At 63.4% G+C, this 10,706-nt stretch overlaps 1 protein-coding gene across 7 annotated transcripts in view; it reads left to right on the top strand.

The window, feature by feature from the left end:
• The first annotated feature begins 2,577 nt into the window (after nucleotides 1-2,577).
• CNOT3 (CCR4-NOT transcription complex subunit 3) overlaps nucleotides 2,578-10,706 on the top strand; it is a 16,194-nt gene continuing 8,065 nt past the window's right edge. The window contains exons 1-9 of one of the 7 annotated variants that reach the window (XM_069552065.1): nucleotides 2,578-2,854; nucleotides 7,421-7,495; nucleotides 7,598-7,665; nucleotides 7,930-8,004; nucleotides 8,154-8,243; nucleotides 8,427-8,555; nucleotides 8,646-8,741; nucleotides 9,969-10,188; nucleotides 10,268-10,401. In XM_069552065.1, the coding sequence (XP_069408166.1) occupies nucleotides 7,471-7,495; nucleotides 7,598-7,665; nucleotides 7,930-8,004; nucleotides 8,154-8,243; nucleotides 8,427-8,555; nucleotides 8,646-8,741; nucleotides 9,969-10,188; nucleotides 10,268-10,401 (837 nt within the window). In that variant the 5' untranslated portion in view covers nucleotides 2,578-2,854; nucleotides 7,421-7,470. Of the gene's footprint in view, nucleotides 2,855-7,417; nucleotides 7,496-7,597; nucleotides 7,666-7,929; nucleotides 8,005-8,153; nucleotides 8,244-8,426; nucleotides 8,556-8,645; nucleotides 8,742-9,965; nucleotides 10,189-10,267; nucleotides 10,402-10,706 lie in introns of all 7 variants that reach the window. The other 6 variants (XM_069552064.1, XM_069552062.1, XM_069552063.1 and 3 more) reach the window with 6 other exon arrangements.

Raw genomic sequence — 10,706 nt, 5'->3', positions numbered from 1 at the left:
GTCCCCGTCCCTCCCCCAACCCGACCAGACTGAACCGTTGAACCAGTGGACGGGCTTGGAGGTGCGAGTCTCAAGGAATCCCAGTACCTGGCCTGACAGCCCTGCATCCTCTTAGTTTCTCCAAGTTTAGCACGCTTCAGGATCACCCGGAAGGAGAGTTTGATTCAGCTGGTCTGTGTGTACATGTGTGTGTTTAGTGTCTCAGTCATGTCCGACTCTGCGACCCCGTGGGCTGTAGCCCGCCAGGCTCCTCTGTCTGTGGGACTTCCCAGAATACTGGAGTGGGTGACCGTTCCCTTTGCCAGGGGATCTTCCTCACCCAGGGATCGAACCTGCGTCTGCTGCACCCACAGATGACTCTTCCCTGCCGAGCCGCCAGGGAAGCACAGGCTATCGTGGGGCTCGAACACACGACTTTTTAGCAACTTCGCAGGTGGTGGTCATTGCTGCCAATGCGGGGACTAACACTTTGAAAACTGCTACTCTAGAAAGTTCTCTACCAGGTTAGCAGCATGTTGGAATCATCCTCAGAGTCTGAATTACCATGTCTGGTTCCCATCCCGAGAAACTCTTGATTTAATCGGTCTAGAGCAAGGCCTGAGTATCTGAATTGTTTTAAGTCCCCAGGTGCAGCCAAGTTTGAGAACCATTGCCCTAGTGTGAACGGTGGGCCATCACCATCACCTGGGAATCTTAGAAAGCAGGGCCTGGGACCTCCTGAATCAGAATATGCATCTGACAAATCCCCAGGGGATTTTTAAGCCTTCTTAAAGTCACTACTCCATCCAGGGACCACATGTTGAATAACAATGCTGTTATGGATCAATAACCTTAATTCTAGTGATCAGCCAGGAAGTTTGTAAAAATAGAGATCCCTAGCTTCACTCCCCGGAGAAGGCAATGGCACTCCACTCCAGTACTCTTGCCTGGAAAATCCATGGACAGAGGAGCCTGGTAGGCTGCAGTCCATGGGGTCGCTAAGAGTTGGGCACGACCGAGCGACTTCACTTTCATGCATTGGAGAAGACAATGGCAACCCACTCCAGTGTTCTTGCCTGGAGAATCCCAGGGGTGGGGAAGTCTGGTGGGCTGCCGTCTATGGGGTTGCACAGAGTCAGACACGATTGAAGTGACTTAGCAGCAGCAGCAGCAGCAGCAGCAGCAGCACCAGCAGCAGCAGGCTTCACTCCCCAGGCCTGGGTGAACCTGAAAGCAGTGCCTGCCTTGCCGCAGGTGATTCCAATGTTCTCACCGGCATCTCCCCTGGAGTTCCCTTACTTTCCTCCTCCACCTGACTTCCCATCTCCACTGTGTGGCCCAGGGCAAATGCCTCCTGGTTTGCAGAAGCACCGGTACCTAGCAAGTCTTAACCACAAGTCATTCCCCGTATCCATCCATGTATTCATTCAGCAAATGGTTACTGAGTGCTTTCTACTGAGAGAAGACTCAAACCACTAGGAAAAGGATGGCATACTCGCAAAAGTAGGTTCTAATGAACAGGGCTCATGGGACCGCTCAGAACGGGAGGTCAGGAAGTTTTCCCTTCAAGAGAAGCCCACCGAGCTGAGATGTGAAGGACCAGTAGGCGACAATCGTGGTGGGGGGACACGGAATCCCATCTGTACCTTCTGCGGCGTCCTCACGACAACAAGCGAACGGAGGTGCGGAGGAGAATTACTGTCCCACAATCACGTCACCATTCAGAGGAAGGCCCAAAACTCCATGCTGCTTCCCAAGCAGTGCAGCTATGCGTGATGTCAGTGACTTGGGGCATTGTCTTCTGCTTCCTTCCTTCTTCTGAGTCTCAAAGATGGGCCGTGCAACTGAGAGACCGGTCCGCCCGGCCAAGACACAAGGCAGGCGGAGGGATGCGCGCTGGTCCCAAGCCTACCTGCTCTGCCTGGTTTCACACGCTGCCAGGAGCGGGTACCGCCCACTCGTCACATCATTGGACGGACAGAAATGAACGACAGCCGGGCCCACGAAGGGGAAGGGGTGGGCACTCTTGCCTGGCTCCGCCCAAGGGCTGCCTTGATTGGCAGGTGCCTCCAGCCTGGCCCCGGCTTTGAAGGCACCTGTCTGTTTCCGATTAGGTACGCGGCCTTTAACGCCCACTCTCCATGCCTTCCTCCTCTTTCCCCACCCACTTCTGGATCAGCCAATGACTGCAGGGCAGAATGTCCCCCCACGACCAATGGAAGACGGCTCCAAACTTGACGGACGACTTCCCGCCCCTGATCAGCCTAGCTCCTCCCCCCGACCAATTGGGTTACGAGAGGGGGGCGGGCGTACCCAATCAGGGCGACACAGGCATCTGGATTGACGCACAAGTCCTCGCGCTGGCGTGTTGTGCCCCGAGGCGGGAGGAGGAGGCGGAGCGGGGAAGAAAGAGTGAGCCAATCCTAGCAGCTCGCGCGGGAAGCCAATCGAACGCCGCGCCTTGCGGCGATTGTCCAATCATCGAGAGGAGGCCGGCCGCATCCCGAACAAGAACCAATAGAGCGAGCTCGACGGGCAAGAGCGACGTGCGGCCGGAGCAATGATAGGCCTATATTCGGGGGTCGGGGGCGGGTCGGCGCCAGAGACGAGAAGAGAGGAGGGGAGGCCTCCTCCGCCGCCGCCATCTTGGACCGGGCCCGGTCAGCTTCCGCGGAGCCTTCGGCAGACGCCGCGGCCTCCCTTGAGCCCCGACCCCGTCGTCAGAACAACCCCGGGCCCACTTCCCCCCACCCCACTTCCGCTTCGCGCCGCTATCGCGATAGCGCCCGGGCCCGGGGCGCGAGAATAAGGCGGCGGGCGCTCGCCTCCCCCGCCTGTCGCGATACGCTCCTCAGCGGCGGCGCCAGCTCCTGTGGTGAGAGCGTCAGGCTCGACTGGGCCGGACCCCTTCCCCTCCTCCCTCGGCGCCGTCGGCCGCCTTCCCCGCCGCCTCCCGCCCCTGCGACCCCGCCGCCTGTCGCGACATGGCCGGCGCGGCGCCCCCGCCCCCGCGCGGCCCCGGCGCTCGCCGTCCGCCGGGCGGGGCGCGGCCCCCGCACGCCCGCCCCCTCCTCCACGCCCCTCAGCGGCGCCCGGGGGTCCGCCCCCGGCCCCGCGCGGCGTCCGCGTCGGGCCCCCGTGGGGTGTGAGGGTGCGAGGTGCCCGCCCCTCTCCGCGTCGGTATTGGCTCCTCGCTGGAAGGACGGAGGCGCCCCTGGCCGCAGGTGCCCGCCCTCTCGGGGCTCAGGTGCCTGCCCCCCACCCCTCGGCTGCAGCCCCTGTGCTGGGGGGGCGGTCTCCGGGCGAGGCTGCCCCCTTCGCGTGCGTGTGGGGCTGCGAGTCCCCCGGACGAGGAGAGGGGCCACCCTTCCCCCTCTTCTCCGCTCCCCTCCCACCGCGGGCGCCACGCTTCTCTTTGGGGAAGGGTCGGGGGGTGTCAGTTCTCCTGGAGGGAAGACACCAGCTCCAGAGCTTGGAGTTCCGGCCCAAGTTTCTGCCTCTGTAGTGACAAGTCCGCCAGGTCTAGGGCTTGACAAGTCCCCCGGCTCTAAGCTTGCACGGCCCTCGGCCCAGGCCTTCCTCCCGCGGGTGTCACGACTGTCCTCGCTGTCGGCCACTTGGGCCTCAGCTCTTACTCTTGAGTATCTGTCCCTGGCTCTTTTGGACGCTCTGTCTCCTGGATCCAGACTCTGCCCAGCTCCGGGTGTGGACTTCCTCTTGATGTCACTCCTGCCTCAGGGTCTTCTTGGTGGGACTGTTGAGCTCCTGTGGGTCCCGGGCATCTGGTCCTCTCTTGGGGGCCCCTCCCAAGTTCCCGCTCTCCCCGCGGCATCAGCCATCTCCTGGTGGCGGGCAGCGCCAGCGCCCTTCTTTCTAAGCAGGCCCTGCCTGTGAGCTCGGGGGCAAGCCCTTCCCCACGGTCGCTGCTCCTGTCCTTTGGTGCTGGTTGTTTTGGCTCCTTCCCCACCTCACTGCCCTCACCGTGTCGGCTGTCACTTTCCTTGGTCTGAGGCTTCTGTCTCCATTCACATTAGTCCCTTCAGTGGGGTGTGATCCTGCAAGAGAGCGAGGACCCCAGCCCCTGAGTGTTCATCTTGGGCGCCTCGCTGTGGCTGTGGAAGCTCCCCAGTCCTAAAGAACGCTCTTGGTGTAAGCAGTCGTGGAACCCGGGCTCAAGCCTGCCCAGACCACCCTACTGGAGCCCCCTCGGAGTGTAAGGTTCTCCAGGCTGAGGTTCCTGTGCTGTGCAGTGTGGGGTTTGGGGGCCGGAGTGGGGCTGTTTTCCCCAGGATGAGGAACTTCTCGGTGTTGCCTTCTCCAGGGGGTAGGTTCCTGTGTGTGTTGGTGTTGGCATTGGCCACTGTTGGACTTGAGGTGTCCGCCCCTTTCTGTGTGCCCCCCACCGTGGGACTAAGGACCCTTCCCGGTGCTGGTGCCCAGGGCCAATGTCTCTGCCCTGCACGTGATGTCCCACTAGGCGGGACTCGGCGTCTGCCCTCTCCTGAGGCCCAGCTTCCTTGATGTGGGGGTTAAGATGCCCGAGACTTGAGGGGAAGACCCCAGGGTGGGATTCCCAGTCCCCCAGCCTTGGTCCTGGGCCTTGCAGCGGGGAGATGACCCCCTCCACCCCAGGACCTGGTATGTCCGCCTCCTGCTTGTCAGTGGCCTCCCAGGTTAAGGGAGGCCTTCCAGCACCACTCCCCAGCAGGCCAGGGCGCCTCCCCCTACGGCTCGTGACAGCCCCCAGGGTTAGGGACCGCTTGGTATTGGTTCTCCAGGATTAAGGCTTTGGCTCTTTTGGCTTGTGTGCGGCAGAGTGGTCTCCCGTGAAGACGCTTTGGGGGCTCCTCTGTGTGAGTTTTAGTCCTGCCCGAGTGGTCGTTGGCTCCTGTGGGTCTGGCACACTGCTCACCGCCCTACCCCCAGGATAGGCTCCTGACTCGTGGGGATGTGCCTTCCTCCTGGATGGAGTGTTTTGGTTAAGTCTCCCGGGCCAGGGTTCCAGAGTCCTGGGTGCCGTTAGAGACTCTGGGCGGTGAGAGCACCTGCACGTCTCCCCCGAGACCCCTGCCACGCCTGCCTGCCCTGGAGCTCCCCGGCGGCCCCTCTGAGGGTGGCAGGGCCCCCAGCCCTGTCAGCCTGGGGCTCTTATGTGAGGAGCTTCTCTGCCTCAGGACTCGGGCTCCAGCCCCGTTTCTAGGCCTTTCCTGCAGATCTGAGGCACAGGCTCCCACTTGCTGGGGGGGGCTTCTCGGGGTGGGGTGGGGGCATGGTGCCTCCGCAGCCAAGGCTCTCAGCTCCTGTGAGTACCGACCCATCGTGGGGTGTGAGCACCCGACCCGCTGTACGAGCCCTCCTCGGAGCCGCTGCCTTCCCCAGCTCAGGTGGTGTCTTCTCGCGGGCTCAGCCCTGCCCATTTGGAGGTGCTGTCTGAAGAAGTCACTCCTGGGCTCAGGCTCTCCTTGGCCCTGGCACCTGCTTCCTTCAGGACTGCTGCTGCCGCAGTCTGTTGCTCCTCCAGAGGGCATCAGCTCCTCTCCTGGGCTGGGTGCCCAGGCCCATTTAGTGTGGGGACCCCCTTCCCTGAGGCCTGCAGTGCCTTGTTCGGGGCGTAAACCCTCTGGGCTGGAGTGCCTGTCCCTGCCCGCGCATGGAGCTTCTGGGGCAGAGGCGGAGAGCAGAAGCTCCTGTCTGACGCTCCTGGCCCCCCACACCCCTGGGCAGCAGGAAGTGCTCCAGCGTCGGGGTGTTGGCTGAGACTCACCGCTGCATGCCTCATGGCCAGTCCAGGCCCTGGTGTGAGCTCCTGGGCCCAGGTGCTGCCTCACCTGCTTTGAGCTCCTGGGTGTTTTTTCTGGCTGTTCTGCCTTCCTGGAGCTGGAGTTGCCCCGTGTTCCCCACCTTGCCGTGTCAGCCAGCCCTGGCTGAGGGTACAGCTGTCCCTCTCGCTTGGCCCTTTCTGCCCCGCGCCTCCCCCGCCCCATCAGAGGTTGGCGTCCCCAGAGTGGGACCCTCTGGAGGGTGGGCCCGTCCTGGGCTGCTTCTGGTTCGAAGGTGTGCTCTCAGACGCTGGCCCTCCGGTGGCTGCTAGCACGTTTTATTGGAATCCCAACTGGGTAGCAAAACCTGTAGCTGTGTTCTGTGTTGCCCTCGCCACGTTCACGGACAGCACAGATACAGGATGTTCCTCTCCCCGTGGAAGGTTCTGGGGGACAGGACTCTTCGGAGGCTCCCTGTTCCTTCTCCGTGGTGGAGGCGCTCTTGGCATGACTTCTCTCTGGGTCGAGGCTCCTAGTCCTCCTCGGCCTGCTCTTTCCGCCTGGGCAGTTGGGGCTGCTCGGGGGCTCCCCACCTTGGCCCGTGGGGTGCACTCCCCACCTCTGCAGGGACCTCCCTCCCCGAGGCTCGCCATCTCTCCTGGGCTTGGGGTTGGGTCCTGAGGGGCACCTTCCCCCCAGGGAAAGCTTCTGGTGGCTCCCCTGTGACCTCAGTCCCCTCTGGGTTCGTGTTGCTTCCTGTAGGCTGGAGATGCCCATCTCTGTGGAGAGGGGGCTTGTCGGAAGACTTAGGTGTCCCGAGTCTGCACCGCCGCTGCACCTGACGTGTAATCCCTTCCTGCGGGGGTGCAGGCAGCCCCGCCTCCGCCGAGGTCCCCTCCCCTCTCTCATCTCTGTCGGAGTGCTCGCCTCTCCTGGTCCTCTCTGGTGGTGCTCTCTGCCCCACACCTCTAACCCTTTGTGGTGTTGGCCCTGCGGGTTAGTAGTAATATCTTCTTTGGTTTCAGGATTGTCGTCAGGAGTAAACTTATCAGAGGTCTAAGGCCGTCTTCTGCTTGGGGCCCAGCCCTCTGTAAGGGTTGGTGGGTTTGGTTTTCCCAGGTGTAGGCACCTTCCGTCTGCTCCTACCACGCTTCCCCTCTGTCCCTTACAGCTTCACCGTGTGTATACGGTACCAACTCCTCTCTGTGGGATGCAAAGTTCTCTGTCTCCTGACTTGTCTGGAGAGTGATCTCCCGCTGTGTTACGATTCTGGTCACCTGTGTGCTTGACTCCTTTGGGGGAATCGTGGTCTCTGGGTCTAAGGCCTCATCCCTAGCAGTCAGCCTGACTCGGCCACGTGCCATTTTCCTGCTCTAAGAAATCCTTTTGAGTGTCATCTGGGGGAGAAGGTGTTTCATGCCCTAGGAATTTTCCACTTCCCGGGTCAGAGGTGTGAAAAAAGTATATCTATTTCCTTGGTCAGAAACTTCTAGAGTCCTCTCATGGGCCAGACCTGTGCTGGGCAGTCAGGGCCAGAGGAGGAGAATGGGGCCTGGTCTCCGTCACCAGATAGCTACTACCTCTTCCCCTCCGCCATCCACACACCCTGTAGTCCCGGCCTCGTTTGTGGCCCTCATCAGCCGGGGAGTAAGCGTGTGTTCCTCCTCGCTCTCTCCCAGCAGCGTCTGTCTCCAGGAGAGTATGAAGAGAGCGCGTCCGTAGGGCAGGGAAGATGGCGGACAAGCGCAAACTCCAAGGTACCAGGCTTCCTGCCGGCGCGCCGCGCGCTCGCGCCTCAGAACTCTTCTTCGGGTGCCTGCTGCCACGCAGGACACTCAGTCTCCTTTCCTCCCTGCCAGGTGAGATTGACCGCTGCCTCAAGAAGGTGTCCGAGGGCGTGGAGCAATTTGAAGATATTTGGCAGAAGGTACCGGGGCTGGGCCTAAAAATCCAGGTGCACCTCCAGGGATGGGCGAACAGGACAAGGCTGGGGAGCTCCTGAGAGGGACCGGGAGGGGCCCTGCCTGTCCAGGTGGTAAGGACCTTAGAGAAGCCGCTCTGGAGTGGCTTGGTGGGCATGGGGGTGGGTCCCCCAGAGTCCCCGGCCCGCAGAGAGACTGGAGTCTTCCCCTGCAGAGGGCCGTCGGGCAGCCAGAACCACACTGACGCCTGCATTCTCTCCGTCCCGCAGCTCCACAATGCAGCCAACGCGAACCAGAAAGAAAAGTATGAGGCTGATCTAAAGAAGGAGATTAAGAAGCTTCAAGTGAGGGGGCTGGGGGCCTGGACTCCTGTGTCCTGAGGGCGGCGGGAACAGGGAGCGTGGACTGCTGGGTCCCGGGAAGCTGAGGGCTGGAGAGCTGGGGGCCAGGCTGCCCTGAGGCCGCCTGACCATCTTGCCGTTGCCTCCTCTAGCGGCTGAGGGACCAGATCAAGACATGGGTAGCATCCAACGAGATCAAGGACAAGAGGCAGCTCATAGACAACCGCAAGCTCATTGAGACGGTAGGAGCTCAGGGTTGGTGTCTGAGAGGTGGGGGTGGCAGGAGTCCTGGGGCCCCAGAGGCCCTGAGAAGAAGGACCTGGGGAAGGCAGGCGGCGGCCCCTGGGGCTCCGGTGTGCGCTCCCCCGCCCTGAGCCAGCTGCTCTCCCGCCTTTGGGACCCCCTGCCAACGGCGCTCTCCACAGCAAATGGAACGGTTCAAAGTCGTGGAGCGAGAGACCAAGACCAAAGCCTACAGCAAGGAGGGCCTGGGCCTGGCGCAGAAGGTGGACCCTGCCCAGAAGGAGAAGGAGGAGGTCGGCCAGTGGCTCACGGTGTGTCAGGGCAGGGGGGGTTGAGCGAGTCGGGGCCCTAGCTCCGTGGGGTGAGGACTCTGCTGACCGTCTCCTCCCCTCTGCGTGCAGAACACCATCGACACCCTGAACATGCAGGTGGACCAGTTTGAGAGCGAAGTGGAGTCCCTGTCGGTGCAGACGCGCAAGAAGAAGGGTGACAAGGATGTGAGTGGGGGGCCCAGAGCGCGGGGGCCGGGGCAGGGGCAGGTCCAGGCAGGCAGCTGGGAGTCAGGGCCCGGGCTCCGGAGGCAGGTGGGGCGGAGCGGGAACGGTGAGAGTTGGGGCTGTGGGGAAGGGGAAAGCCGTCCCACGGGGGCTGCCTGGCGTCTGGGTGAACAGTGGGCTGTCAGGAGGGGCGGTTTTGGGGAAGATGCCAAGTTCAGCTCTGGTGGAGGGTAAGCATGAAGCCTGAGGCCCCCAGGGCAGGAGGCTTGGGAGCTGCCGCTGTGGCCTCCCAGCCACTGAGGGCCGAGGACCTGAGGAGGGCAGGAGGTGTGGGCACAGTGGGACGTGGAGGAACAGTTGGTTTGGCCTGAGGAGAGGAATGCTTTGAGACAAAGCCAGGGCCCAGGGCCCGAGTCCCGGAGAGCCAGGACTGCCGGGTCTGTGTTCCAGGGGTGCCCCTGTCTGTGTGCAGAGGAGGGTGGAGGACGGTGCAGGGGCGGCCGGGTGTCAGAGGGAGGCGGGTCCTTGCAGGGCAGAGGGATTGGAGCTGGAGCTGAGACGTCAAATCGTGAAGGCGATGGGGCCTTTGCGGCAGGCTTCTGAATCCAGACTTAGGGGTACATGGATAAGGGTGTGGTGTCAGGGTGGTGACAAAGATGGTCATAGTTTTGAGCAGTACGCACCCCCAAACGGGGTTGGCCGTTACTGCTGTTAGGGCGAGGAGGGGCGAGGGGTTAGTGTGCTGCAGGCGATGGACGCAGTGGGCGGGTGGGCTCAGGTGGGGGCTGCCACTGAGAGAGGCGGGTGGCTGGGTGGTGGATGGGGCCTGTCGCAGGGAGCCGCAGGGCTCCCTGGCTCTCCCTGCCACTGACAGTGATATCAGGGTGGGAAGCGTGTGCTGCCTCTGTGGGCTCCGGAGGGCTGGACGGGGCCGGCGGGCCCGTGGCCCCTGAGCCGGGCCCGGGCTTGGCAGCAGAAGCAGGACTGGATCGAGGGCCTGGGGGCCTGGGGCCTGGGGCGGGCTCTGTGAGGGCAGGGGGGCGGGCGGGGACAGGCTCTGTAGGGGGCCCGGGCTCTGTGGGTGGGGGTGGGCAGGGGGCCGGCTCCGGAGGACTCGGGGGGCCCGGGGACTGGGGTGGGCTCAGGAGGGCAGGGGGCGGGCTCGGGAAGACTCGGGGGGCCCGGGGCCCCGCCGCCCCCCCTGAGCCGGCCCGGGCTCGCCAGCAGAAGCAGGACCGCATCGAGGGCCTGAAGCGGCACATCGAGAAGCACCGCTACCACGTGCGCATGCTGGAGACCATCCTGCGCATGCTGGACAACGACTCCATCCTGGTGGACGCCATCCGCAAGATCAAGGACGACGTCGAGTACTACGTGGACTCGTCCCAGGACCCCGACTTCGAGGAGAACGAGTTCCTCTACGACGACCTGGACCTCGAGGACATTCGTGAGCGCGGCGCGGGCCTGCGGGGGCGGCGGGGCCCGGCGAGGGGGCTGCCCGCTGACGCGCCCGCCCACTCCCACAGCACAGGCGCTGGTCGCCACCTCCCCCCCCAGCCACAGCCACATGGAGGACGAGATCTTCAACCAGTCCAGCAGCACGCCCACCTCGACCACCTCCAGCTCGCCCATCCCGCCCAGCCCAGCCAACTGCACCACGGTGAGGCCTGGGGACCACGTCGTCCAGAGGCTCGGGCTGGGGGCGTGGTGGCGGGGTCTCAGGAGTGTCCTGCCGGGAGCCCCCGTGTTCGGGCTCTGGGCCCTCAGCTGTAGAGCGCCGGCAGGGAAGTCAGGGCCTCTGTGGGTCCAGCTGTGGAGGACGATGGGGGCTGGGGGTGTGCCTGGGCCACTGGACCCCTGGGAGGGGGCGGGGGGACTCCCGAAGGAGAGCTGCTTCCGCGGTCCCCGAGAGGCTGGCGGGGGTGCTGGCCCCCAAACACAGGAGTCCCGAGGAGCAGGGTTGGG

This window comes from Ovis canadensis, chromosome 14 (genome assembly GCF_042477335.2).
Source record: "Ovis canadensis isolate MfBH-ARS-UI-01 breed Bighorn chromosome 14, ARS-UI_OviCan_v2, whole genome shotgun sequence".
NCBI lineage: Eukaryota > Metazoa > Chordata > Mammalia > Artiodactyla > Bovidae > Ovis > Ovis canadensis.
The sequence above is the reverse complement of the archived record's forward strand: the minus strand, read 5'-3'. Positions and strand labels throughout refer to the sequence as shown.